General features: G+C 30.5%; 1 protein-coding gene and 1 long non-coding RNA gene across 5 annotated transcripts in view; one reads left to right on the top strand and one right to left on the bottom strand.

Moving 5' to 3' along the window:
* LOC122522976 (gamma-aminobutyric acid type B receptor subunit 2) overlaps positions 1 to 26,092 on the bottom strand; it is a 246,282-nt gene that overhangs the window by 59,875 nt on the left and 160,315 nt on the right. For all 4 annotated transcript variants that reach the window (XM_043644442.1, XM_043644443.1, XM_043644444.1 and 1 more), the window contains one exon: positions 14,680 to 14,817. In XM_043644442.1, coding sequence (XP_043500377.1) covers positions 14,680 to 14,817 — 138 coding nt within the window. The remainder of the gene's footprint in view (positions 1 to 14,679; positions 14,818 to 26,092) is intronic.
* On the top strand, positions 8,442 to 9,878 carry LOC122522977. Its single transcript, XR_006305227.1, has 2 exons — positions 8,442 to 9,089; positions 9,324 to 9,878. It is a non-coding gene; the product is annotated as an uncharacterized LOC122522977 (long non-coding RNA).

The raw sequence follows: 26,092 nt of genomic DNA on the forward strand, positions 1-26,092 counted from the left end.
AGAGTGGATGATGTACATATGTATATATCAGATGTCCAATTTTTATCAACCAAGAAAAAAATCTTTGAGATTGTTATATGAAGACAAATGATTATAAATTTTTGAAGTACTTTTATCGTAAATTTTTACAGTTTGGTATCTTTGTACATGTATACATAAATTTTCAATATATCTATGATTGTTCTAATTTATATTTTATTGATTCTTTTTTACTGGTTCGCTACCTTACAATTAGATTTCATAACAAGTAAGAGAGAGATAGAGGAAAAGAGAGCGTTTTGTACGATAGACAAGATGGAAGAGATAATTTTGATAAAAATAACGAATGAAAATGAAACATTCTGTATATTCTTCATATTTCCGAGCAAAGATCGAAGTCACGTTTATTTGGAAATTGTAGAAAAATAATGCAAAAAACGAAACAATCGAGAGAAAGGGAGAGGGAGGACAAGAAAAAAACAGAAAGAGAATACAACATAAGTTGAACATGGGTTTAAATCGATATTCAACGATGGATGCTATAATCGTTTAGTTAAACTTTCACCATAGGAATGGATTTTGCAAGATGTGTGTTTGTGTATTAGGGATTTTTAATAATACTTATATTTATGCCTTTATGGCTTCAGCTACTTTTGAACGTTTTTCCTTGCTCGTTGGTGGTTCTATTTAAAATATTTACCTTGTCTAGATTGCCATGAATTAGTATGCATAACAAAAGAAGAATAGAGAAAGGAATTTTTAGATAATAAATGGAAAATTTTTTTTTATAAAAATAAAATAATAACCTCTGTATATTATTTATTCCGAGCAAAGAAACGAAGGCACGTTTATTTGGAAATTGTAGAAAAATAATGCAAAAAACGAAACAATCGAGAGAAAGGGAGAGGGAGGACAAGAAAAAAACAGAAAGAGAATACAACATAAGTTGAACATTGGGTTTAAATCGATATTCAACGATGGACTGCTATAATCGTTTAGTTAAAACTTTCACCATAGGAATGGATTTTGCAAAGATGTGTGTGTTTGTGTATTAGGGATTTTTAATAAATACTTATTATTTATGCCTTTATGGCTTCAGCTACTTTTGAACGTTTATCTTGCTCGTTGGTGGTTCTATTTAAAATATTTAACTTGTCTAGATTGTTTATGAAAGTAATGCAATAAAAAAAAGAATGAAATTAGGAATATTTTTAGGAAAAAATTAATAAATGTGAAAATTAATTTTTTTTTATAAAAATAAAATAATAACCTCGGTGGATTATTATTTAGTTCCCAGTCAGTCACTAAAGTTAAACAACGAAGGCACGTTAGTAGTAGTGATGGGTGAAAAAACAAAAACCGTATGCTGTTGACTTCAGAGAGGCAGTAAAAAGGCGTGACCTTTTCGGTAGTATTGAATAAGTGTGAAAAGCTGTTATTAGAGAAGTGACTCAAATCTGTAAAAGGAAAAATAATTATATAAACAAAATAATAAATATATGTAAAGGAGATAAAAGCTTGGTATTCTGCTAAAACTAGCTTCCAAAAAAATATTTTAATCATTCTAATGTTCTTTTCATTAATTAAAAAAAAAAATAACGTTTTTATATATATTTAATACTTATATAGAGAAGTCAGCATGTATAATACTTTTAATAATCCGCTTTGGGTATTATATGTAATATATTATTAAGCTTAACAAGTAATACACTAATAAGATGAAAGTTATGCTTGAGAGAGAGTGGAGGAGAGTGAGTGAGAGAGAGAGACAGACAGAGACAGAGTTTTAGCTAACAGCAAGGAAACATGGATGAGTAGTGATAAAGGAGGTCGACGAACTCGAGTGGTATGTCTTCCGATAATTAACGAGGGTGGATTAATTAGGGGGTGCATCGTGCAGGGATCACTCACTGGAAACAATTTCAGCATCAACGAGTAACGATTACGGGTTTTTCATTAAGGTAGAAAGGTATACGTATAGGTACGTCTTTGACCTTGTGCGAGAATAAGAGATCGTTTTTTGAATCAGGACCTTCTATATTTTATTACGTTCATTTTTCTTTCTTCACATTCCGTATCTTCTCCCTCTTTTTTTTGTTCATCTATTTCTTTTCGAAGGTAATCTACTGTGGGAAATTTCAAAGAAATTGATTTCTTGAAACTCATAATTTCCTGTTTGTTTGTCTCTCCCTCTTTTTCTTTCTTTTATTTTTATACATTAATGTAACATTTCTTTTTCAATAGTTAGTTACTAATTTTTTGGTCCAATTTTTTCATAGAAACGAGTACCTATAATGTAAAGCTTTTCTTTCTTACATGGCATTTCAAACTCGAAAGTTCATTGCTAATTCAACGCAAGAACGTTATTCCTCTCGGTTCTGCGCGAGTTCGGTCCACGGCGTATCTACTTGATCGATTTCTCTTAGATTGAATTTAATGTTGTCTTTCCCACCTATAACTTAGTCTACTTAATGGTGTTTTGCTACTCGGTTTTCTTACAAATATCATATGTATATGCTGTTATTTCATATCCTATGTGTGCTACGTGTCCCGCCCATTGTAATTTTCGCGCGTTGACTACTCCTACGATGTTTAGAGAATCGTATAATCACGCCCCCTCAATATTATGTAATTTTCTAAATTCTCCACTGATTTCTACTTAACATTATGCCGTTCGCTCGTCTAATCGGAGTTCTTTAGTTTGGCACCGGTAGGACTAACCAAGATCATTTTGCTTTACCGGCGGTTTTTCGACTATACATTAAACTTGTTTTTCTAATTTTTTTGTTTTGCACATGGCCCCAACGTGTAGTCACCGGACGGCATAGTGTTAGTACTTTATTTTTAAAGATCTTAAGTTTATTCTCGTTTTTCTTTGTAAGAGATCACGTTATCCACCGTATAATATCACCGGTAGTATTATTATTTTATAAATACAAATGTTTATATTGTGCGCGATAGAAAACGTGGCTAGTAAGTGGAAGTAATGCGTTCACGACATAGAAACATGTATCGCCTGCGTGTAGTTTCTTTTTAATTTCCATCTTCCGTGATAGTTGTACCCCGAAGTATTTAAATTCTTTATTTCATTCAAATATTAGATTAGTTATCCTTTGCTCTGATTTTTGTTCTATCGGTAATCTACTTGTAACCTTTCTTTTTGGTTTTTTTTTTAGTTATATTGAGGCCTACTTTTTTTACCTGGGTTAATTAAGGCTTTTTTTGCATATTAATATTTTTTAAACATTAATATTTCTTCCTCATTTACATAACTACATCTACATAATCTCCAAAGGTTAGGGTTTGTATAATTCCATTCCACGTCACGCTTTGCTTCCTTTCCAATATGAATCGTATTACATATTCTAGGACTAGGCACAGTCAAGCTTTATGAATAATAATTGCACTATTATGTATCTCGTTAATTTTAATACGTATTAATTACCGTTTGCAAACGTTGCTATTATATTCTGCAATTGTAATTTAAACATTTGTTTTTATTTTCGCTGTATTCGTTCAACCGATAATCATGATATTAATTAATACTTGGAAAGAGAAATTAAATTCTCGTGCGAATAAATAAAGAAAGAAAAATAAGAATGAGAGAGAACGAGATATTAACGATCGATGGATGTTTGAAAAAAAATGCAAAGTAATTCGTTAGCGAAGGGACAATTTATCAGCGATGAGCTGAAATGAAATAGAGAAGCAAAGAGAAAAAACAAGAATAAAGGAAAGCGAGAGAGAGAGAAAGGAATAGTTCGTTTTCGAGCTTCGTTAAACTGTGAAAGTAAATTGAAGTTTATCTCTAAAAGCCAATTTAGTGAATTTCGACGAGTATCGAATACAGAGTCATTCTCTTTCTCTGTTTCTCTTTCTCTCTCGACCTATCGTTAAATCGGAAAATTTCCAGCCATCATTCTCAACGTTTCATTGGTTGTATGTGTACACAGTATGTATACACGTTCGATTAAGTATTATAGTAGCTCTGTAGTGCGGTCAGACAGGTAGCGTGCCGCGTAAACTGAAGAAAAAGATTAAATCTCAAGGATGATTCGAAGTATTTCACGTTTTATTTTCATTTGATGTTTTTCTTTTTCTCTTTTTCTCTTTTATTCTCTTTTATTTTTTTTTGGTTCAAAAAAATAAAAACAATAATGAAAGAAATATATCTGAAAAACGGTCGTAAGATGAAATAATATTCCCTAGTGTATTTTAAGACTTTACAAGGCTTTTACTGAGGATGATAAAAGTCTAGAGAAGAAAAATGGATGAGCGTTGTTTTCCCGATGGTCTGAAAGAAGAATTCGGTATTCTTATAAGATCCATTGTCCTATACCTGGATCGTGATCCACGTCTCCAACTGATCTCTGAATTATTAAAATTTAGGTCGTTACTACATTTGTTCACTGTTATTGTTCTTTTCCGTCGTAATTTTGAGTGTTAAGTATTTAGGATAGTAATATATAAATTGCATAAAAAATACGATTATCTCGAATTCATGTGCGTGATTGTAAACATAACAATTCCATCACATTGTTTTTGTAAATAACAATTTGAAGAAGTTCATAATAATATGAATGCAGACACAAAGAATGAATTAATATGTAGTTATGACCAAAGAAAGTAGTATTATTAACAATATATAAAGAAAAAAGTTTTGTCCTTAAATAGAACAGTAAAATTTACATAACTATAAAAAAGATAGGTTAAAAAAACTAATAATGTGGTAAGAAATAATATTTGTCATATGAAACATATTACAACATATGTAGAAAATTATTTTGCTATGTATTATCAATTTAATGCTTCTTAAAACTAAACTTTAAAATTATATTTTTCTATTATCCTATTTACGATAAAGTTTGGTAAACAATAAGTTATATGCGACACCATCAACATTTTGAAGGATGCCCGTTATGTTTTTGAGAGTATAAATAAAAATTAGAAAAGAAATAATGAAAATAAGAAAGAAAAGGAGAAAAATATTTCAAGTTGGCAAGCTGACTCACCATGCATATTGGCCGATTCGTGAAAAACGCGTCGAAGGAGAATCGTGAAGTAGGGATGGAGGAGTTTAAGAGGCCGAGTGAGAGAAATGACGGGCGTGCACTTCGGCAAAGTTTCGAAATAATACCTCTGCCCTTATTCTACCCCCTTTCCTATCCTTTCGAACGGTTTGCCTCTTCAGTCTGACACATTTTGGGAAGTCTTATCGCCTGCAGCTAACAACTTGAAGAATATTGCACCGGCGACCCGCGCCGCGCCGTTCTCGTCCTCGTCGTCGTATACATTTCGTTCAACGCTTTTCCCTATTCGCATGTAAATTGTGAGTGTCAAGTGTTATACATTTTTCTCTGCAAGAATAGGAAATTGGTTGCGACGGACTGATGTAATACGATTTTGTACGCGTTATAGTTGATATTGCGTCTGCGTTTTAAATTACTCCCTATCGCGTATTTCTTTCTCTTTTACTTTTTGAAATTAAATTTTTTTTAGGAGGATACCGAAAATTTTCAAGTTAAACACAAAATATAAGGTTTTGAGGGAGCGTATTATTTGAGTGGTATGAGAGAAACAGGAAAATATCGATCGGACAAGATTTGCAGGAGAATACAGGACAAGGGGATACAAGACAGCCGCACACTGGGCACAAACAATTGAAAGCGCAATTACTCGCGACTTTAGTTTTCTAATATGTATTAAAAAATGAGCTTTAGTTTGTTCAGAACTTTTTGTTGCTGTAGTTACAAACACGCTCGGGCTTAGCGTCGTAGTTGTAGGCTTTTTCTGGACCAGCTCTCTAAAAGAATCACGTTTGTCATTACTCTGCAGAACTTTCACGAGAACACATCTTGAGAAATAACTTCAGAGTATTTCAAACTCTGGGACGCCTCTGCGAAGCGAGGGTAACTTATCGAATTTAAGTATTTTTAATATCATTATAACCATATTTCATTTTCACATACACACTTACCGACGAGCCAATGGGTTCGTACACATGTAGAACATATTAGTCCATACACATATGGAGTATATTATTTGCTCCATATACATGTATAAGCGAGAACCATCAGTTCTCTATACCTATAAACGAAATCTACCAGCTCTTTACACGTATAAACGAGACCCACGGGTTCATCTTGCTAGCATCATACACAGGAGCGAAACACACGCTCAATATTTTCACTTAACCTCATTGACCTCCTTGTAATAATAGATACAAAATTTTGGGTTTTTTATGTCATCAATGCTTTTTCCCAATGAGCCAACAAATAATCTTATTTTTATGTTCAATCACGACTTTTTATTCTAAGTTTATTCTTTACTGCATCAGCTATTCAAAACACGCGAGGACTCCATATTGGAGGAATCTATAAACGTATTTACGAATAGAGAGAAAGAGAATAAAATTAACAGAAAAAAACTCTACTGAACATCTAAATTTATTACACGCTTTATTTGATCAAACTCTACTTCACAAATAATTTTCATCGGATATCGTGAATATACATTAAATATTCCTAATAAAAATAATTATTTTACAAATTATTTGCTTTGGCTTGTTTTTTCTAAATATACCTCAAGTAAAATATAATTTATTTAAGTACTATGAATAAATTAAAAACATTTATATGCTTAACACACACACACATCCGTATTCTAGACTTTTAGGAATAGTATGATGCCTTAATGATGTTTTAATATCTACATATATACATACATGTATTGTACTTAGGCTTATCCAAAATTTGAGATACATTTAACAGTTACTTTTTAAAAATATTAATTGAATAATAGATATATGAATAAATAATATAACTAATAATTATTTCAATTTCCTAACACAGTCTGAGAGATATATTTAATATATATTTTAATATGTATATGGGGCATTCCATATCAAGTTTATCTACTTAATGAATTTGCATCTGCGATATCGTTAAAAATTTTGTCCTGAAGCCTTTTTTTAAGAAAAATTCACCAAATGAGTCGTTTTTTCATAATATTCTTTTTTAAATGTAATTTTTGAAACAAAAATGGAGCAAAAATTTTTGCCGTATTTTTTTGCATAATTTTGTTTACATTTTAATAATATTTTAATAAAAGAACGGATTTTTAAGAATGTTTGAGTCTGTCAATTTTTTTGAAAAAATTCTTAAAGAAACTGTTAAATTTAAAAATTTCTGAAAATTATCCGATCGTAGGCAAATCATTCTATTTCAAAAATTTTGAACTTGATCCCTTCGTGGAGAGATGTTTAGTTCTATTTCTTTTCTGGATTTGTTATAAGCATTAAAAAACAATTTTATGTGTTTACAAAAAATAATAAATTACTCCAGGGGGTAAATATAACGGACCCATATTATGGCCAGCTTGCTCACCAGATCTTACGTTCCTTGATTTTTATTTGTGGGGATACTTGAAAAACAAAGTCTATCAGGAAAAACCAACCATTGTGGAGGACATAAAAGAGAAAATCATGAGGGCTTGGGCATCGATTCCTTCTGAAATAAATCACAAAGCATTAGATTCTTATTTTTTGCAATTAAATAAACGTATTGCAGCTAAAAGGAATCATTTTGAATATTTATCATAACGTTAAGAAAGCAAATAAATCTTACACGCTGAATTTTATTTATTCTATATTTTTGGGTTAAAAGTTTTTGAAAATCATATTGTGGTACACTGTTGAATTCGTCTAAAAGTGTTGGCTATTATAAAGTATAGGAAAAAATGCAATTTCATTTAAAAAACGTTGGATACTTAAAAAAAAAGCAAAAACATGATGTTGTAATGAAACCGTTTTGATTCAGATGTAGACATACTTTGTAGCTTTAAATTCAAAAGAGATATTTCGTTTAATCTTGGTATCCGTTTAATTCTGACTCATCTTGTATTAGAGAATCTTATATCTTATTAAATACTATTTCATTTACTTTTTTATGCGGTTGTAATCAATGATGTTGTCTTGAAATTAGGAATAAGATATTTGTATTATAGTTAGAATTAGAAAATTTTATATTTTTCTATAGTTTTAAAAAGACGTTTACCATTACCTTAGTATTTTTATTGTTTAGAAAAATGAATGAAAATCCAGCATCCTATTGAAATCATACTAATCAATAGTAGAATATGTAACTACGTGAAAATATTTCTTTCTTTTCTTTTTTAATTTTAGACTTTATTCATTACTTTTACAATAGATCTCCGATGCCGCAACATTCCCGTGATGAGATCCGGTAACCAATATGATTTATAGTTTTCATAGAATTTGTATAGTTCAACGTAAGTACTGTGGTGTCAATGGCTGATGTTCAATGTATTAGAAGATTTTAACTTCTTGTTTCGTTAATTAATTATAATATAAATAAAATGATTTAATTGTTTAATTATTTAATTATGCGTTGCGATTATTGTTTAACTTTTATTGATTTCAATTCATTTTATTTCTTCTGGTATTAAATTCACATAAATAATTCAAGACACGTTAAATCGATTTCAATTAACTGTTTAAATGATAATGTATAAATATTGTATTTCGCTTAGATTTATATACTTATACTGCATCTATTCTTTCCTATAGATATTAACGCACACATTTTGGAAGAAACAACGGATCACCCATTGTTGCGAGCATACAGAGATGTTTTGTGGATGCGAGCGAAACGAACTTGCTAACGTATATTTCTCTTGTAATTAATATTATTTAAAATTAACAATAGGAGATAGAGCGAAGGAGGAAGATATAGGCACGAACCTATATAATTCGCATTAGCAAATTAACGATACGAGATAACAAAGAAGGAGGATATAGGCACAGACCTATATAATTCGCATTAGCGAATTATCGATATGAGATAGTAAAGAAGGAGGATATAGGAACAGACCTATATAATTCGCATTAACAATACAACATAGTAAAGGCAGGAGATATAGGCACGGACCTATATGATTTGCATCGAGCGAGGTAACAATTCGAGAAAAAGACGAAGTAATTGATAGTTTGATCTTAATTTTGTTCGATCTTGATAAAAGTCGAAATGTAAATTAAACAAAATCTTTTGACAATTTATCGATGCATTTGGCTTCGTCTGGATAAATCAACAGTTAGTATTATTTTTTAATCTTAATTATTACTTCTTATTCATTTTTTAAATAAAGGTTGTCTTCATACATGAAAAATGTTTTGAATGATATGAAACATGAAATATAATTAATTTTATATTGTATTTTTAATTACATTAAACAATTTATCGATTCAAAGAGTCATCGCTTCAACGATTCAACAATTATCAATTCATTCAATTGTAATTAACTTTACGACTTTATTTAACCAACAGCGAGGAAGGCGAGGATTTTGGAGTCATCTCAGAACTTTCTTCATACAATAAGAGTTAAAATTCAAAGTTCCTTCAATGCTCAATTATGCCAAGAATGAAAGGTCCAATATCGACACAGATAACTTGTATGCGTAGATTTTTCTTGTCCGAAACAAAGATAAGCGACTTTGAGTAAGACATTTGTTTTTGCTCACGAGTGATCTCCAAAAAATGTTGTAGAAAGAAAATTTTATTGTGATTTTTATATTATGTATTTGCATATTTATTTTACTATTAAATCAGACCAGGATCTTTTTGTTTCATCGGTTTTAATTCACTTAATTAACAGTGCAACAAATTAAGGGTGGTTGAGAAGTATGTCAAAAGTTACAAACAAAATGAAAATTTAAGAGAATGTCTCTTATTTAATGCTTAAGAAAATAACTATTATACCTGCTTTTAAGTAAATAATATTGTAAAAAGCAGAAATAATGAAAAATTCGAATTCTGATGTAACTCATATACAATGTAAGTGTGTCTCCGAATGCAATTGTAATAAAAACTTTTATGTTGAAATATGGACTATAATACTTTATTGTGTTACCGTTAATTATAGTAAATTATAGTTCAAAAATGAGTTTCTGATTTCAGTTCTTAGATTGAAAGTTGAAAATATAGGCCAGTGAAAAATGGCCAAAATGCCTTAATCTTATGGATACTGGGGCAAACTTGATATAAGGGTAATTTGACGACGCTGATTCGAATGGTGCTATTTTTTTTGCAATTTGATTTCAGCGTCTTAAAAAAAAGGGTAAAAAATAGCCTTATCTTAGAATCTAGGCATTTAATCGAAAAAAGCTTCAAACAAAAGTTGTAGAGAATTGAAAAATACAAAAAAAATGTTCTAAGGTTTATCTTCGTATTTGCAAAAATAAGCGAGAAAGAGTGGTAAAAGTAATTGTAAGAGTAGGGGAAAGCAAGTCTTACCCCTCCATCGCTTTTTACAAGCGTGCGGGCTAGTGTAGGTGCGAGCGTCCGTGTGTACTAATCACAAATGAATGATCTTCGGCAATCTTCGGGCCTCTCGGCCTTGAATGCGAGTGCGAGTGAGAGAAGAAACCGATATTTCCCCTTTCTATTTGTTTAGGCGATAACGAGTATTTTTTGTCCTGGCCATCGATAGTTGAGCGTTCTGTATAAGATTTTTTCTTTCGGTAGCAAGCATTTTTCGTTTTGGCTGTCGAGTGTCGAGCGTTCTGTATATCTATATATATCGGCGTATAAGCGCGGCGTTTTTAAATCGAATCTTGATGCTTATGGCACGCCGTTTCTTTATTTATTGTCAAAAATAATGAACCTTGAATGAAAGAAAAACAATAATTCTTTCTTAATAAAATTTATAATAAATTTTTCTTTCCTTTTAATTTTTTTTTCTTAATAAATTTTTCTTAATAAAATTTATATCGTTAGCCAAAAATAAATTCGCACTTCCTATAATACAAATACATTTTTATTTTAATTATATTTCCTATAAAATGATTATAAAATACTATTGAAAAAATAGAAAAAAAAATTTATTAAGCTTCACAATAACGAAAAAAAGAAATAAGAAAGCAAAGAAAAAGAACGAAGAGAAAAAGAAAGAAAAAAAGTTAAACATACTTGTTAGCGCTGTCAAGATAAGATATAGGTATCAACGATGTGAAAAACACACACACTGTAGTCACTGTAGCCACTACACTACTACACTATATATTCAATTTAATACACAAATAAATTTTTACAAAACAAAAAATCAGAAATTAAAAATGTTATAAGATACATAATTTATTAGGAAAAAAATTTAAATTTTAAGTTTCGTCTTAAAAAGAATACGTATTCAATATGATATACAAATAAAATCTTGTTGAGGCAAAAAATTTATATCAATTAATTATACTAATTAATTTTATGTGTCGAGACATAAAATAATTCATTATTTTTACTCTCGACTAAATAATAATAGTTTCTGTTAAAATAAATTATTGTTTTTCTTTTATTCATGGTTCACTATTTTTGACAATAAATAAAAAAGCGGCGTGCCATACGCATCACGATTCGATTTAAAAACGCCGATATATATATAGATATACAGAACGCTCGACACTCGATGGCCAAAACGAAAAATGCTTGCTACCGAAAGAAAAAATCTTATACAGAACGCTCAACTATCGATGGTCAGGACAAAAAATACTCGTTATCACCTAACAAATAGAAAGGGGAAATATCGGTTTCTTGTCTCACTCACACTCGCATTCAAGGCCGAGAGACCCGAAGATTGTCGAAGATCCTTCGTTTGTGTTTAGTACACACGGACGCTCGCACGCACACTAGCATACTAGCGCGCTCAAGTGTAAAAACCGACAGAGGGGTAAGACTTGCTTTCCCCTACTCTTACAATTACTTTTACCACTCTTCCTCGCTTATTTTTTGCAAATACGAAGATAAACCATAGAACATTTTTTATGTATTTTCTCATTCTGTACAACTTTTGTTTAAAACTTTTTTCGATAAAATGCCTAGATTCTAAGATAAAGCCATTTTTCCTTTTTTAACCCTTTTTCTCAAAAACGGCACATTTTATTGCAAAAAAATTAGCACTATTCGATTCAGCGTCGTCGACTTACCCTTAGATCAAAGAATTTGGGCTACACCTGAAATTCAGAAATTGGACCCATTTGAGTGGACTATTAACCGTTTGAGTCCCAATCAGCGCGATCGCGCGCTTCAGATTTTGTGCCGAAAAATGCTAGTACATTTAAAACAGCATGTTAAACAATCGCTATCGCGCTGTTTAGAATTTTTCGACCGTCTGCTTTTAAATGCCTCTGGAACTCAAACGGTTAAACAAAGGTCATTAACAAACATATACGTTCTTGCCGCGTGATCGTCTTTCACTTTGCTTATCTGTATTGTCAGAGTTTATTCTTTCTTTAAATCATGGATATCATTTATTCTATCTCTATATCTGCATCCGTTATAATGATAATAATAATAATAATAATAATAATAATAATAATAATAATAATCATTATAATAATAATAATAATAATAATAATAATAATAATAATAATAATAATATGTAGAAGAGTGAAACATAACAATTATAATAATATAACTTACGAAATTTAATGAGAAAACTGAATAGTTCCACGTGTGTTACATAGCGTAGCAAATAAAATAAAATAAATTAATTTAAACTAATTGAATAACCACGTTGATTTAAACAAAAATAAAATATTAAGATATTTTTTTGTGCTATTTTATTATAAGTTTAATTTACTAACGCTATATTTCTTTATACGAATCATTAAGTTGTATCTTATTTGTAATTCTTTGCACGTACATAACACAGCATGCACACACACAGTAATTATTAGATCTATCCACGTCGTAAATTTTCTGGAGGTACATTAATCTTCAACAAGCGGTCTTAATTCAGCTCATTCGTCCTTTTGCGCGTTAGATCAACAGAAGGACTCGATGTTAGTGACATTAGGTAGTACTCTCATGTGGACGCGTCAATGGGCATCGCAGAATGAGGAGAATGAGAGAAGAGGGTGAGGGCGATCCGCGAGTGAAAGCGTTAACATGCTTTGTGTATCTCTCTCTCTCTCTCTATCCTCTCTTCCTCACTTACTTTACTATACGTTGGTAAAGCAAGAGGAAGCTTTCCTACCAGAGACAATGATAATGTCAAGAGGAAGCAATGTCTGAGGCCTAATCATCAGATAGGACGTATGCAAATTTATCGTCATGGTCTTCCTAGCTCCAGTATAACTCATCACATATGCTGATAATATTTATTACATAGTACTCGTTAACATATTATACATGTACGTACCACGGAATACATATTTCATAGTTGCTTTTCTAATAATTATATATGGGCAGTATATAAAATTCCATCTATATTTATTGTATTCATTTTTTGAGAGTTAAGAAAATTTTTTACTTTGATTTATTGCTATTATTGTATTTATATTCGTTATAAAAATTGATTATTTATTTAATTAAATTTGTTTGCATTTATATTTTGTATTTGTAAAAATAGATAAATTTTAATATATTAATGCATTTTATTTTTTCCTCCTTTTTTTTACCGGTATCACTCAATATTTCATTATTATTAACAAACAAAACATTATGTTTACATATTATTAATTAAAATAATGAATGTTTCGTTTGTAAGAAATGACACTATTACAAAATTATATAATATCATATTCTTGAGTTTTATTAAAATTATTATTAATCTTATGATATCGATAACATCAAACTGTAAATAATAGAAAGGATAAATTTTAAAATTTCTGTAAATTTTGACAAATACATTAAGTTAATATCATTTTTAATATTGAAAAATGTATTTCGAAATACTCAAAAATAGCCCGCAGTAAGAAGTTTCTGTAAGATACCTCGCTTATATTGGGTTAAGGAATCAACGTATTTTTTGTGCGATCGGAATCGATCATAACCAAAAATCAATATTCATAATACGCGCCCCTAGTCCGACAGGGAGTTACTAGACACTAGCGTTCGTACCCTCACCACTCGGATTTCGAGTGCGTGCACCCTGTAGGGCCCATTACAAAAGACATTCGGTCTATTCTTTCGTTGGATGCCTACGAGAATACTTGGAGACAACGAGAGTATTGGTAGAAGGAGAAAGAACTCACAGATTAAGACGATTATACCTTATGGTATAATACAGCAACGGTGGTGGATCGCAGAGGCGATAATATAACACGGTAACAACCGTAGAGAGAGAGAGAGAGAGGCGATAATTAACGGTAAGAGATCTTATTTCTATTTCATTTCAACCGGATTACCCATTCGGATTAATTGCGACGAGAGGTGGACCATGTGCCTTGTCCGTGGTTGACCTCAAGTAAGATGTAAACGAATAACAACCAGGGTTTTTATGCCGCAAGGCTTTTCCCTGACGAGCCAATAAAGCATTGCACTTCTATTGGCTCAACCACGTGTTTTATTATTTATTTTAATTAACCCTTTCACTTCCCTCACAATTAGTTGAACCTAATTGTCGGAGGACTCCATGTTGGAGGAATTTTGGCAAATACATTTTCCTTAACTGAAAAGCTCAGGTAACCTGCTGAGCCTCCGTCGTGTTAAAGATTGGAGTTTGTTTATATAATTTATATTTTTCTTTAAAAATATATTAACTCTTTAGTTAGTAAAAATAGAATAAAACGTCAGTAAATCTAACGTTTATTACAACATATGTATAATTAATCGTTTTTTGTGCGTATATAAGTATTATAACTAAATGAAATTTGACTTCGTCGATACATAATAAATAATATTGAAATTTTACCTGCGTAAGACGCCAGCGCCTGGAAGCTTTTGCTATCGGATCCGTAACTTGAGTGCAGGCTGCACCGAAAAGCATCACCTTGTGTGGCCCGCTATGCATCATATCAAAAAATGCTTTCACACCTACGGCAGCGTTACACTGAAAAGAGAAAAAAACAAACGATAAGAATAAAGTATATATAATATGTCAGTGTTATGTTGTATACTTCAGTTAAATCGTAGAAACCCTAGTACTTACCCGATATAACTAGGCATTTTTGGGAGAGCATATAAAAAAAATTTTATTATGAACTAAAACTAGTAGTTTTTAGGAAATACGGAGGTTATATATGAATTTATAAGAGACGAGTAGCTTAAATCGATAGAACAGCACGACTAACAGAAAATCCATTTTTAAAATACAAGAAAAGATAAGAACGGATCTATAATTTATTGTTCCCGTTTATTTTATTTTTGTTTTCATAGTTTTCGAAGGGAACCTAATTTAATTCCTTAAATCAATAGAGAAATTCTATCTTGAGATTAGATAACCTTCCCTTGGAAGGCCTTAAAACATAGAAACACATATTTTCTGTCTCCGAATTTACAACAGTGCAGCATAGCAGGGTATTGTAACGAAATTGAAGAATATGTTTTTCTTATATAATTTTCATCTATATATATTTTCTTATAATTGGGATTAAATTTCTATTTCATACCTTAACTACTCGCCTCTTGTAAATTCATATATTATATTATCTAGTGGAAATATATAATTTTTCTTTCTAGGTCAGTATAGTTATTTTAGGGTTTTGCTGATAATTTCACGAATTAACGGACTTCACAAAGTAACAACAAAAAATACATATATTTATTCCTGGCCTATTATCTATTTTTCTATTTTTCTGCGATCGTGTTTAGTGGAAATAAAAATAAAAAAAAAAAGAAATAAATAAAAGAAAGACAAGGGAAAGATAAAGGAAATAAAAAGCGAGGTCGGTTTGACCTCGAGCATTGTAAGGTTAGTTGAGAAGCGTGAATAGGGCTCGTAAGGTCTATTGCTTTTCGTGCAGACTCTGTCGTGCTCTGTTAAATTTGTGCTGTTTTATTTTTATGGAAGAAATATCGCTAGCGCCATCTTAACCTTGGCAGTTAAATATTTTTTTGCACTTTTTTTTCTCCATATTTCTTTAAGAACTGTAGATTTGTATATATATAGTTGTTCCGTCATTGTTGGAACATTTTAAAAAAATTTATTAAAAGAAAATTCGGATAGCATGCACAAACATAAATATACCGGACAATGCAATCTAGAATAAATAGGGAATATTTATTTAGGATTACTGGGTTTCCTTCGTTGGCAAACAGAAGGGTGTCGATAGATACCTGGCTATTGTGTTCGGTATTCGATCTTTATTTCTAAAACTTGGAGAGTGGTGCATTTGGAAGCTACCCCCACTCCAAGGTCACGACAGGGCCCTTGGTGGGGCAGACCTTAGGAGTGGCAGGGGAAGATCGCTACGTCCCAAGTTAGTTGCTTCAAGTTGTCCATACTCGGTAGGCGAAATCATGCACAGGTGATCCGCACAGTTTAAATTAATACATAACTGCAGCTAGCAGTAAAGATCAGAGGTTACTGTTAGTAACGAATAACGAAATTCGAGCAGATAGTGAAATAGGGTCCAAGCGCCACACTAATCTGTTATTGAACGAGTATTAAATATATCTTCAATTCATAATATTTGAAGTGTATTATTTTTGAATCAACTCCTTCCGCCCTTACAATGTGGAAGTGGAAAAGGATAAGGTCCTTTTTCAAGCAGAATGAGAAAGCGCGTGCACGATAGCATGCACAGTACGGAAGTGGGAACCAGCACGACCGTACAACCTAACAATAGTAGTAAGTTTTTTAAAATTTGATATCTATTACGTTGAGATGTAAAGTGTAAAGTGATCTATGTGCTATTCTTTTTTTCGAAAATCTTGAACTCTTTTTACCGTTCCATGACAAAAAATATCTTATAAATTTCAATTCGTTAAGAATTTAAATGTTAGACGTACGATACAAGGACTCAAGGTTTTAATTTCCAAGGGTTGTTTAGCGACGAGCAATTTGTATTAAGATTTTTCCTGCAGACAATCAAACACAAACTATTGTATTAGTCCGACACTAAAAAACTTTAAAAAAAAAAACTGGAAAACATAAATTTATCATAAACATTCATAAAAATTGATAGTTATGAGATTCAAAACAGTCATGGTATATCAGACTTCTCATAAGAACATCTAATAACCAGCAATGTGGCACTAAATCATTATTTACAATTTCGTCTACGTTTATCCTAACTAAAAACATCAACTCTCTCTTGTCTCTTGTCTCTCACTGATCGAACAATTAACACAATATAAAAATTTTGAACTCCGTCTTTATTATTCTTAGAGAAAGGATTTTTCCCACTTCCGAGGTACTGGTAATGCACAACCGTCTTGTAAAGACCTTACACTTTATCCATTACTTTATGTAATTACAAATGAATATAAAATAAGCTATATAATAAATAGATTATAATAAAAAAATATTTTAAAACATTAAAATAATTAACCATAAAAATTTGTTTTTTTTTAAAAACCTGATGAAAAGTTTAAAGTTAAAAACCTTGAAAACAAAGTTTAAAAGTCAAAAGCTTTCCTCGTGGGTCCTACAACTTAACTTAGTTTCGAGATCTATGTTAAGCTTTTGCTTACCGCTTCAGGGATTAAACTATACTTTTTTTCAACCTCTCAACGATCGAATGGTTCTATGTCAAAGGGTTTTTTAAACTCGACACTATTGTGATAGAAAATATCTTTTAAGTTTTTAAATTGATCTTTCAGTAGTTAAAGAAGAAAAATAAAACCCACTCATCAAGTTTACGAATTAAATCTTATCTTTTATGCATACTTGAGAAATTCGTCTTTGTTTCTTTTAAATAAAACATTCTTCATTGACTTTTCTTGCTTTGTTAAGCTCGATTACTTTCTTTTCTCTTTACCTATGTAGGTTCGTTTAATTGTTTTTTCTTTTATTGTTATATGTATTTATAGTATATATATATGTGTATACATATAGGGTCGAAATAGTACTGCATATAGTGACGTATAAGTTGCACAACGATATAAATATGTAATATTGGAGACAATATATGGAGCATTGCACGTCAAATAGACCACTTTTGATCCAGACCCCTTTCGATTTGGCTGAAACTTTTTTATAATTTTCTACTCCTTTGGAAACCATTCTGAGAATTTTTTCAAATTTTTTACTTAATCCAAAAAAATTATGAATTTAAAAAAAATGGCTTTTTTTTTAATTAGTCGTAACTTTGTCAAAAATTGACTTATCGAGACGTTTTTTTTTATTTTTTGTTTTTAAATGTACTTTTTGAAAAAAACTATAAACAAAATATTTGAAGTTTTATTTTTTAAGAAATTTTGTTTTTTTGGAAACCTTAAATTTTTCATATTCTAGTATTTTTTATTTTTTCCTTTTAGACTTTGATTTATTCTGAACTTAATTCCGAGCTTCGCCTAATACGTTTTTTTCTATATTTTTTTTATAATTTATAAATTTTTTTTTATTTTTTCGCAATATAATTTTGTCTTTATACTAAAATAAATCTAAATAAATATATATAAATATTTTTAAATCTCTATTTAATGACCTTAGTTTAATTATATACTTTTGAGAACCATAATTAAAAAAAGGTTGCATTGCACCATTGGTCAATATTTCCAATCAATATAATTAATTTATTTGGGTATCCTTGGTTGTTAAAATAATTTTTAAACAGTATATTGTTCTGAATTAAAATAATTTCTCACAAACAAACACCCATCATTGCTTCGTATAACACTATGCAACTGCTGAGTTCTTGCAATGGTTTTTGTTTTTAAAAATCGGTCAATTAGATCATTTGCAGCTTTATTGTAGTTTTCAATTGACGAAAACTTCACCGTTATGATTGCATATGATGTTTAAAAGCTTTAGCTGAAGTACTTATTACCAGTAGGATTCTGAAATTAGGTTTAACATGTTAGATACTTTACAAAGTAAAATAAATTTTTCGTACGACGAATAATTTTATCGTTGCAATTCTATATTGCTGATCTTTCAAGTAGCTGAGCTACTTTCTCGAAACTTTCGATATAAAAGCGCATCGCTTTAAAGCTCCTTTGAGATACGTTTGAGAATAATAATATTTCGTTTATTTACGGTTCAATTGTTGAGAGGTATTCAGAGTAAGATTTTACTCCTTTTTCTCTACCTTCTTTGCTTTTATTCATTTCGTCGTCAGCTTGGCGCTGGCGAAAGGAATTTGTATTGTTGAGCGATTCCTATTGATGTATTCTGTAGTATTTCGATGTTTGTATATTAACAATAAGATGCCAAAACGAAAGGATAAGGTAGTAAGGAGTTGAGGGTTTAAAAGGAAAAGAGCTAAAGGAAAATTCACAATACGCTCGAAGACTGTTCTTTCAATAATAAACACGCGATAAGAGTATTATTTGTTTCATAGAAAGAATTCGACGACGAATTTATTAATTGACTTATTGAAAGCGACATATTGGATGTATTAGTATTTGTAGTACTAATCAAATCTTTGGATATTTACTGTTTGGGTGAAGTCATAATCGATGAGTTGCATAATGATGTTATACGTATGTTTTAATCTCTTCATATTTTTGCTAGGAAAATACTAATTTGGATCAAGAACGAATATACAAATTTAAGAGGACAATATTTAACTAATACAAGTTTGTTGATTTTGAAATCTAAAGCTAATTATTTGATCTTTAAAAATCTTACTAATAAATATTTATTGATTTGACCACTTAATAAAATTCAATTCAAAATTTAACAATAATTTTAAACTATACTCATAAAAGAAATTTGTTTAATCGTAACATATTTCCAGTAAAAACATCTATCTAAAGAAATACGATAAATCTTCTCTAGAATGATTTCTTTTTATCGAGCTTTATAAGTAAACCGTGAACAGTACAGAGAATAGTAACATAGCGACAAACGGGATACGGATCCACTGATATTTGCATGTAGACACAGGTAAGCCGCATACGCGGTGATGGTCTGGGTAAACCAGTGATCCTGCTCCCTTTCCCTTCCACCCTCTTCGACGATGACGACCTATTCAACCGCAGAATGACATCGTTGACCAGAGTCCCTAATTAACGACAAAGGTATTCCTGCGTAAGGTAACGCCACTAGCGTTCTCTATGTCACATGGAATTGGCGCTATGCGTAATTCCACTAGAGAGAAGCAAGAGAACAAAGCACCCCTGATAGATAGATAGCTACTAGTCACGATGACTAGATCTTTTTTCCTTTAGGATGTAAGCCCTCTCTTACGGGTTCATGTACCTAACAAAAATAAATTCAAAACACATACATTCGATATGGGGTGTGTTATTTTGTAGTATAAACAAGTTAAATTCTGTTCCTCCTGCTAACATGTTCAAGGACTTCTGTCAATCTCATCACGATGCAAAGTAAAAGAGAAGGAAAAAAAAAGCGAAAGAGAAAAAGGGAGAGAGAAAGAAAAGGAGAGAGAGATAGAGAGATAGAGAGAAATAGAGGAAGTAAAAAGAATAATGAAAACTCGAAAATTCACTTTAACAGCATTGTCGTGAATAACTTACTATAGTTTCATTTTTGTATTAACGACAAATATCTAAAAGGAATACAAAATCCTTAGAGACGAAAAGACGAAGATAAAGATAAAGAAACAATGTGAAATGAAAGAAAGTCGAAGTAAAATGACAGTTATGATTCGATTTCGATCGAATAAAAAAACATTGAAAGAACGTTTAAATTACATTTTATCCTCTCGCGACTACTCAAGATGGGAAAGTAACTTTGTTTGCAAAGAGAAACAAGTAAAACGAATTCCCTTCTGACTAGTAGTAGTGACAGCCTAATATTCGTCTTTTTCAGTCCTCGCTCATTTCTACCCTCAGGGCTGCTTGCCTTCTTGCTTGCTTTACTTTATACGGGTGGTGGTAGCCGTTGGTGGAGTGAAAAAATGACAAGAATAGGTTAAGTATGGTCTTCTCTCACTCTCTCTTTCTCTCTTTCTCTTTCTCACTTTCTCAATCTGGCCAATCTTTGAATGGAACGATGATATATATGTACTTTGCAAACAGGCCCTGAAGTGTCTTCCCTTTTTCGTCGTCGTTGTCGTCGTTGTCCAACAGATTGGACTACTTAAAGAGACCTCTGTTCCCTTTAATTACCGGAATTATTCGAAAAAAATACTTTCCTTAAAGTTACTGATGAGATAAATCTCGGTTGGCGAATTATTTAAGGGGATATATCATATCCATGAAAAGGAATAGGTCATTTTTCGAAATGAAACTTCTAAGGCGACGGTAACGATAACATTTTATGAAACGGCAGGAAAAGAGAGGAAGGCAGAGAATGAGAAAGAACCTATAGTCGATTTACGGTTGAACGAGATTATGGAAGGTTCTATGTTAGTGTTGTGCGTATGTATGTTTGTATATGTGCGCGCTTAGAAGATACGTTAATTGGTAGTTATTGAAAGATGAGTTTGTTCATGGAAGAATGAGTGGAGATGTGACATATTTTAAGAGTGTTCGACATATCTTACATGATAATTAATTAATTGAAGTAAGTATATTGTAGGTTAAAAACACGGAATATAAGTTCGACGTACTATCTCCTTTAAAATTCATCATTAGACTGGTTCATTGTCATTTATGAAAGTCAGTTAAAATTTTGTTGCTGATTGTTGTGCAGTGAAAATACATCAAAATATACAAATCATATGGAATATATGTGTCAGAATACGCAAAGCATATAAAAATTCTCCATCTATTGTTATATTATCCCTTCAAAAAGTTAATAATAAATGAAAGAATTTTAACTGATGTTCACAGGTGACAATTAGTCAGTCTAATGGTGGATTTCGAACCTATATTCCATGCTTTTTAAAATATACATTTCCTTCGATTAATTACCAATCAATAATTCAACGTAAATAGAATACAGTACTGTACTCTATTATAATACTCTATTATAATATTTTGGATTGTTTAAACTAAAATACATTTATTTTAACTTCCTGAACAATGATGACTTTGAGTTGAAAATTTTCATCTAATAAAATATGAAATTGAAATTGTTTAATATTCGAAGAATACTAATAAATATGTAATTGTTAAACAAATGTACTTTTTATTATACTTACTTATTAAAAATAAAGAATGACCAATCAATTGCCAGACATGAAAAAACCGGGTATTCCCCCTTAATAGGGGGGAACATGGTATAATTACCATGTTTGAATTAAAGGTACGAGCGTTTCCTGTACATTATTTTCATATTTGTTTAGTTCACTTGTTATAAATAAAACTTTAAAATTAAACTCGCTAAATATATAATTATGGTATACTAATGTATTTATTTCTTAATTTTCTTTATTCTAAACACATTATATTAATGGTTTTCCAGCAAAAATCTAGTAAGCGTAACGCTGTACGATTTGAAAGAATATTCACTATATAAGTGATCAATTGATTATTTTCCATATGTTAATGCGAGTTTCACTTCTATCGCGCGTAAAGGCTATGCACATACTTTACAACTTTACTATACACAACTTTCAAATTTAGAAATGCGCGAAATAAAGTGTTAATGGAGTTGAGATATTATTATAACATTATTACTGAAGGAATGTACAGATTATTTAGTTTCAGTTCAAAATTTTGTTCTAAAAGAGTTATTTATAAAATTGAAGTGATACAGTTTTAGGATTAGGCATAAACAAAGGCGTTTTTCATTATTGTTATGTAGTACTAAAGAAAAAACGGAATTTTGAGTTCTTTTTATCTCTAAATGAAATGTTTTTATAACATAGGAAGACAAATTCTTCTTGTTATTGTAATGAATATAATACATAGTAAACTATGAACGTACTCTAAATAGATATATATATATATATATATATATATCGTTAGCGTGACAGAGTACGTTGATAATCAATAAAGCAGTATCGATGACGTGGTAATCGTCTAACAACCTTACCTATCGTAACAGGCTAGTAGTGAGCGTTTACATAGAATTACACAAGTTATCTCGAGTCGTGTTAAACGAGCAATGATGATCTTACAAGATCTGCTCGCAACATAAGCCATGATAAAAGGAAAGAGAAAGAGCAAGTATTTATAAACCTGCGTTATATTGTATAATTTATTTAAATTGTGGAAATTCCAGATTTTACACAAAATAACTAGGTGTTTTTGGGAAAGTCTATAAAAAGAATTTTATTATACATTAAAACTAGTACTTTTAGAAAATAACAAGGTTATACATGAATTCATATGAGGCGAGTAATTAAAGTATGAAATTAAAACTTAGCCCCAAGTATAAAAAAATATTCTTTGATTTTGTTTCAATACCGGCTTATACTGTACTGTTGTAGATTCGGAGACAGAAAATAAGTGTTCCTTCGTTTTATGGCATCCAGGTGAAGGTTATTTAATCTCAATATATAGTTATTCTGTTGATTTAAGGGATAAAACGTGTTACGATTATGATTCGTAAAAATAATTTTTCTTTGTTAAAACACAATGCTGTAATTAAATTCCAATGAATTGAAAAAATAATTTCTCCTATCACAGTTCCCGTAGGCGTTTAAACGTGGTACGTTCGACGATAGAACAGCACGACTAACAAAAAATGTGTTTACGAAGGACATAAGAAGATAAAAAAAAATACATGAACACTCATTGTTGGCGATTATTTTATTTTCATTTTCATACTTTTCGAAGAAAATCCAATTTCCTTTAAAACAAAGAAATACAAATTTTCTATCTTCGAATCTATAACAGTACAGTATATATAATGTGGAAATGAAAGATATATAAAGATTGCATGGATGATAGTTATGAAAAATGAAAAACAAAAAATTAGCGTAGGAGAGCACAAGCATGAAGTAAAATGTTCTTTTAAACTTACTCTAAAATATAATTTTTTCATGTTAGATATACAAAATTCTGTCACTCTTTCTTTTTTGTACATATGAACATGTGTAGCTATTTATATTCATATAGCTCTTATAGAGAGCGAGAGAGAGAGAGAGGGAGAGAGAGAGGAAAGAGAGATGATAATATATCCGAAAAGGAATTTACACTCATTCAGTTAAATTTCGAATGAACCTTTCATTCCGTTTATTATTTATTCATATCATATCCTACATTATCTATGCATGTGCTTGTATGCACGTAATCGATGCTACAAATAGAAAACATTTTTCAAAATGTCGAGAAAGGAGAGAGAGATACAGAAAAAAATGGAGGTGTATAGTAGAATAACGAAGCGTAACCGATACAGAAACGTAAATATCACAAAAATATTTGTATTATATATTTTGTGTTATATAGAAATCAGTTTCTCGCGTACAAGCCTTCGCTTTTACATGTTATAAAGCATTTCTATTCGTTTTAGCCGTTTGTTCACTCTGTTTCCCTTTCTCTTCTGTTATTTTACGTATGTTACTCTGTCACTATAGCGTATGTATATGTGGATTTAACAAATCTTGTTTTCATCTTATTCTATCAGAGTAACACACTTTGTTTAAATTTTCTCACAATCAGTTACAACGTCATTACATAAGTCACACACATAAAATAGTCGAATGACTACTTCAAACGATGAATTAACTGGGCACATCAGATACATAGTTTTTCAATTTTTTTGACACTTTATCGTTTACATTTTATTTCTTCTTTGTTTTTGACATTAATTTATATGGAAAATCACATTTAGGTTAGTGTTACCTACTTTGTTATAATTGACGATTATAATGCTTGCATAAGTTATTTGACAATTTAAATAAGACATGATTAATAAAAGCTGTCATTTATGTGAGTTCTGATAATAATCGTGAACTAATTTTCGGAACGTTCTGTAGCTTGTCGAGAATAAATAAATATTGAAATAATCCACAGTTGATTATGATGGACATATTCGTTAACGATCATTGTGGTGACAAGATAAATGTAGAAGAAATAAAAAGAGATTTAATAAATGAGAAAATTATCAATTAACTAACTGTAAAGAAAAGTTAAATTCATGTTATGTTTCGTGATGTTATTTAAGAAGGTCAGTTTTTAGTCAGATCCTGAAGCCTTTCCCAGGGATTGATCTTATGGTACATAAATTCAATACTGACAATCAGAATGATGCAAGTATTAAATTTATGTAAAAAATATTAGACGCTCCTTTTAAATAACTACTATTAATTTTGAAATCTCGTCAAAAAATATAATTTATACAAATTTTTTCTACCATTAAATGTGTTCATCAAAATTATGTAACTTTGTTCTGAACCTTTCAGCATAAAATTTAATCTCAACCTATAATTTTCCAAATGTCATTTAAATGATCAGAAGAAATTTAAGAATTTAAAACGCTTTCTTTAAAAGCACATTTTATAGATTGACCGAAAACCTCTAGGTATTCTAAAGAATGACCGGGCAATCTGTGAAATACAGATCATTATACACATAATTATACACATTGCCCGTTTTACGTTGAAATACTATAGTATGCCCGCAAAATATATATTGTTCGTAATATATCTATATAATAAATATCGAAACTACCATAAGAGAAAATTAATTATAATAATAATATATGTGTTCTTTAATTAATTAATTAATATTTATTTTTGCATATTTATGTACATATTACTTGAATGTCAATTGTTTGTTTAAGATTATACAAATAACAAGATGACGTAAATCGTTCTAATATTTCCAAACACATTATTTCCATAGATCAAACCACATAAGATAATTCAATCTTTCGTTTGTCAACGTCGCTAAGTTTCTCGGGCCAAGTTTACTGCACTAAACTAGCTTCGTATGTATATATACGTGTATATATATAAACTAATCTTGACATAATAGATTTGCACATAATATGTATAGACTAGTTTCTACATAGTAGATTTTCGTGTATATATATATATATATATATATATATACGGGGTGTCTAAAAAAGTTGGTATCAATCTTATACCACATATTCCTGAGATCAAATAGATGAAAAAAGTTCATATAAACTAATGTCTGAAAATGTTTTATCGGAGCTAATCCAATTTTATTGGAGTCATTTTATATTTATAACAAACGTTTGAGTCAATCGTTTTGTATTTTCTATTTGTTGATAAATCTTCGAGTCGAATCGAGATGTACAGTAGGACCTTGATTTATTTGTGTTTTTCGTACCCCAATTACTCTAGTTAATCAAGGTCCTACTCTCTATGTCATATAATGTTTAAAAGAATAAAACATCTACAGGGCATAGCCAAGTAATATTACTGAAACTGCTTTCAGCGAGTTGATGAATA

Source organism: Polistes fuscatus, unplaced genomic scaffold, assembly GCF_010416935.1.
Source record: "Polistes fuscatus isolate 324 unplaced genomic scaffold, CU_Pfus_HIC Scaffold6, whole genome shotgun sequence".
Taxonomy (NCBI): Eukaryota; Metazoa; Arthropoda; class Insecta; order Hymenoptera; family Vespidae; genus Polistes; species Polistes fuscatus.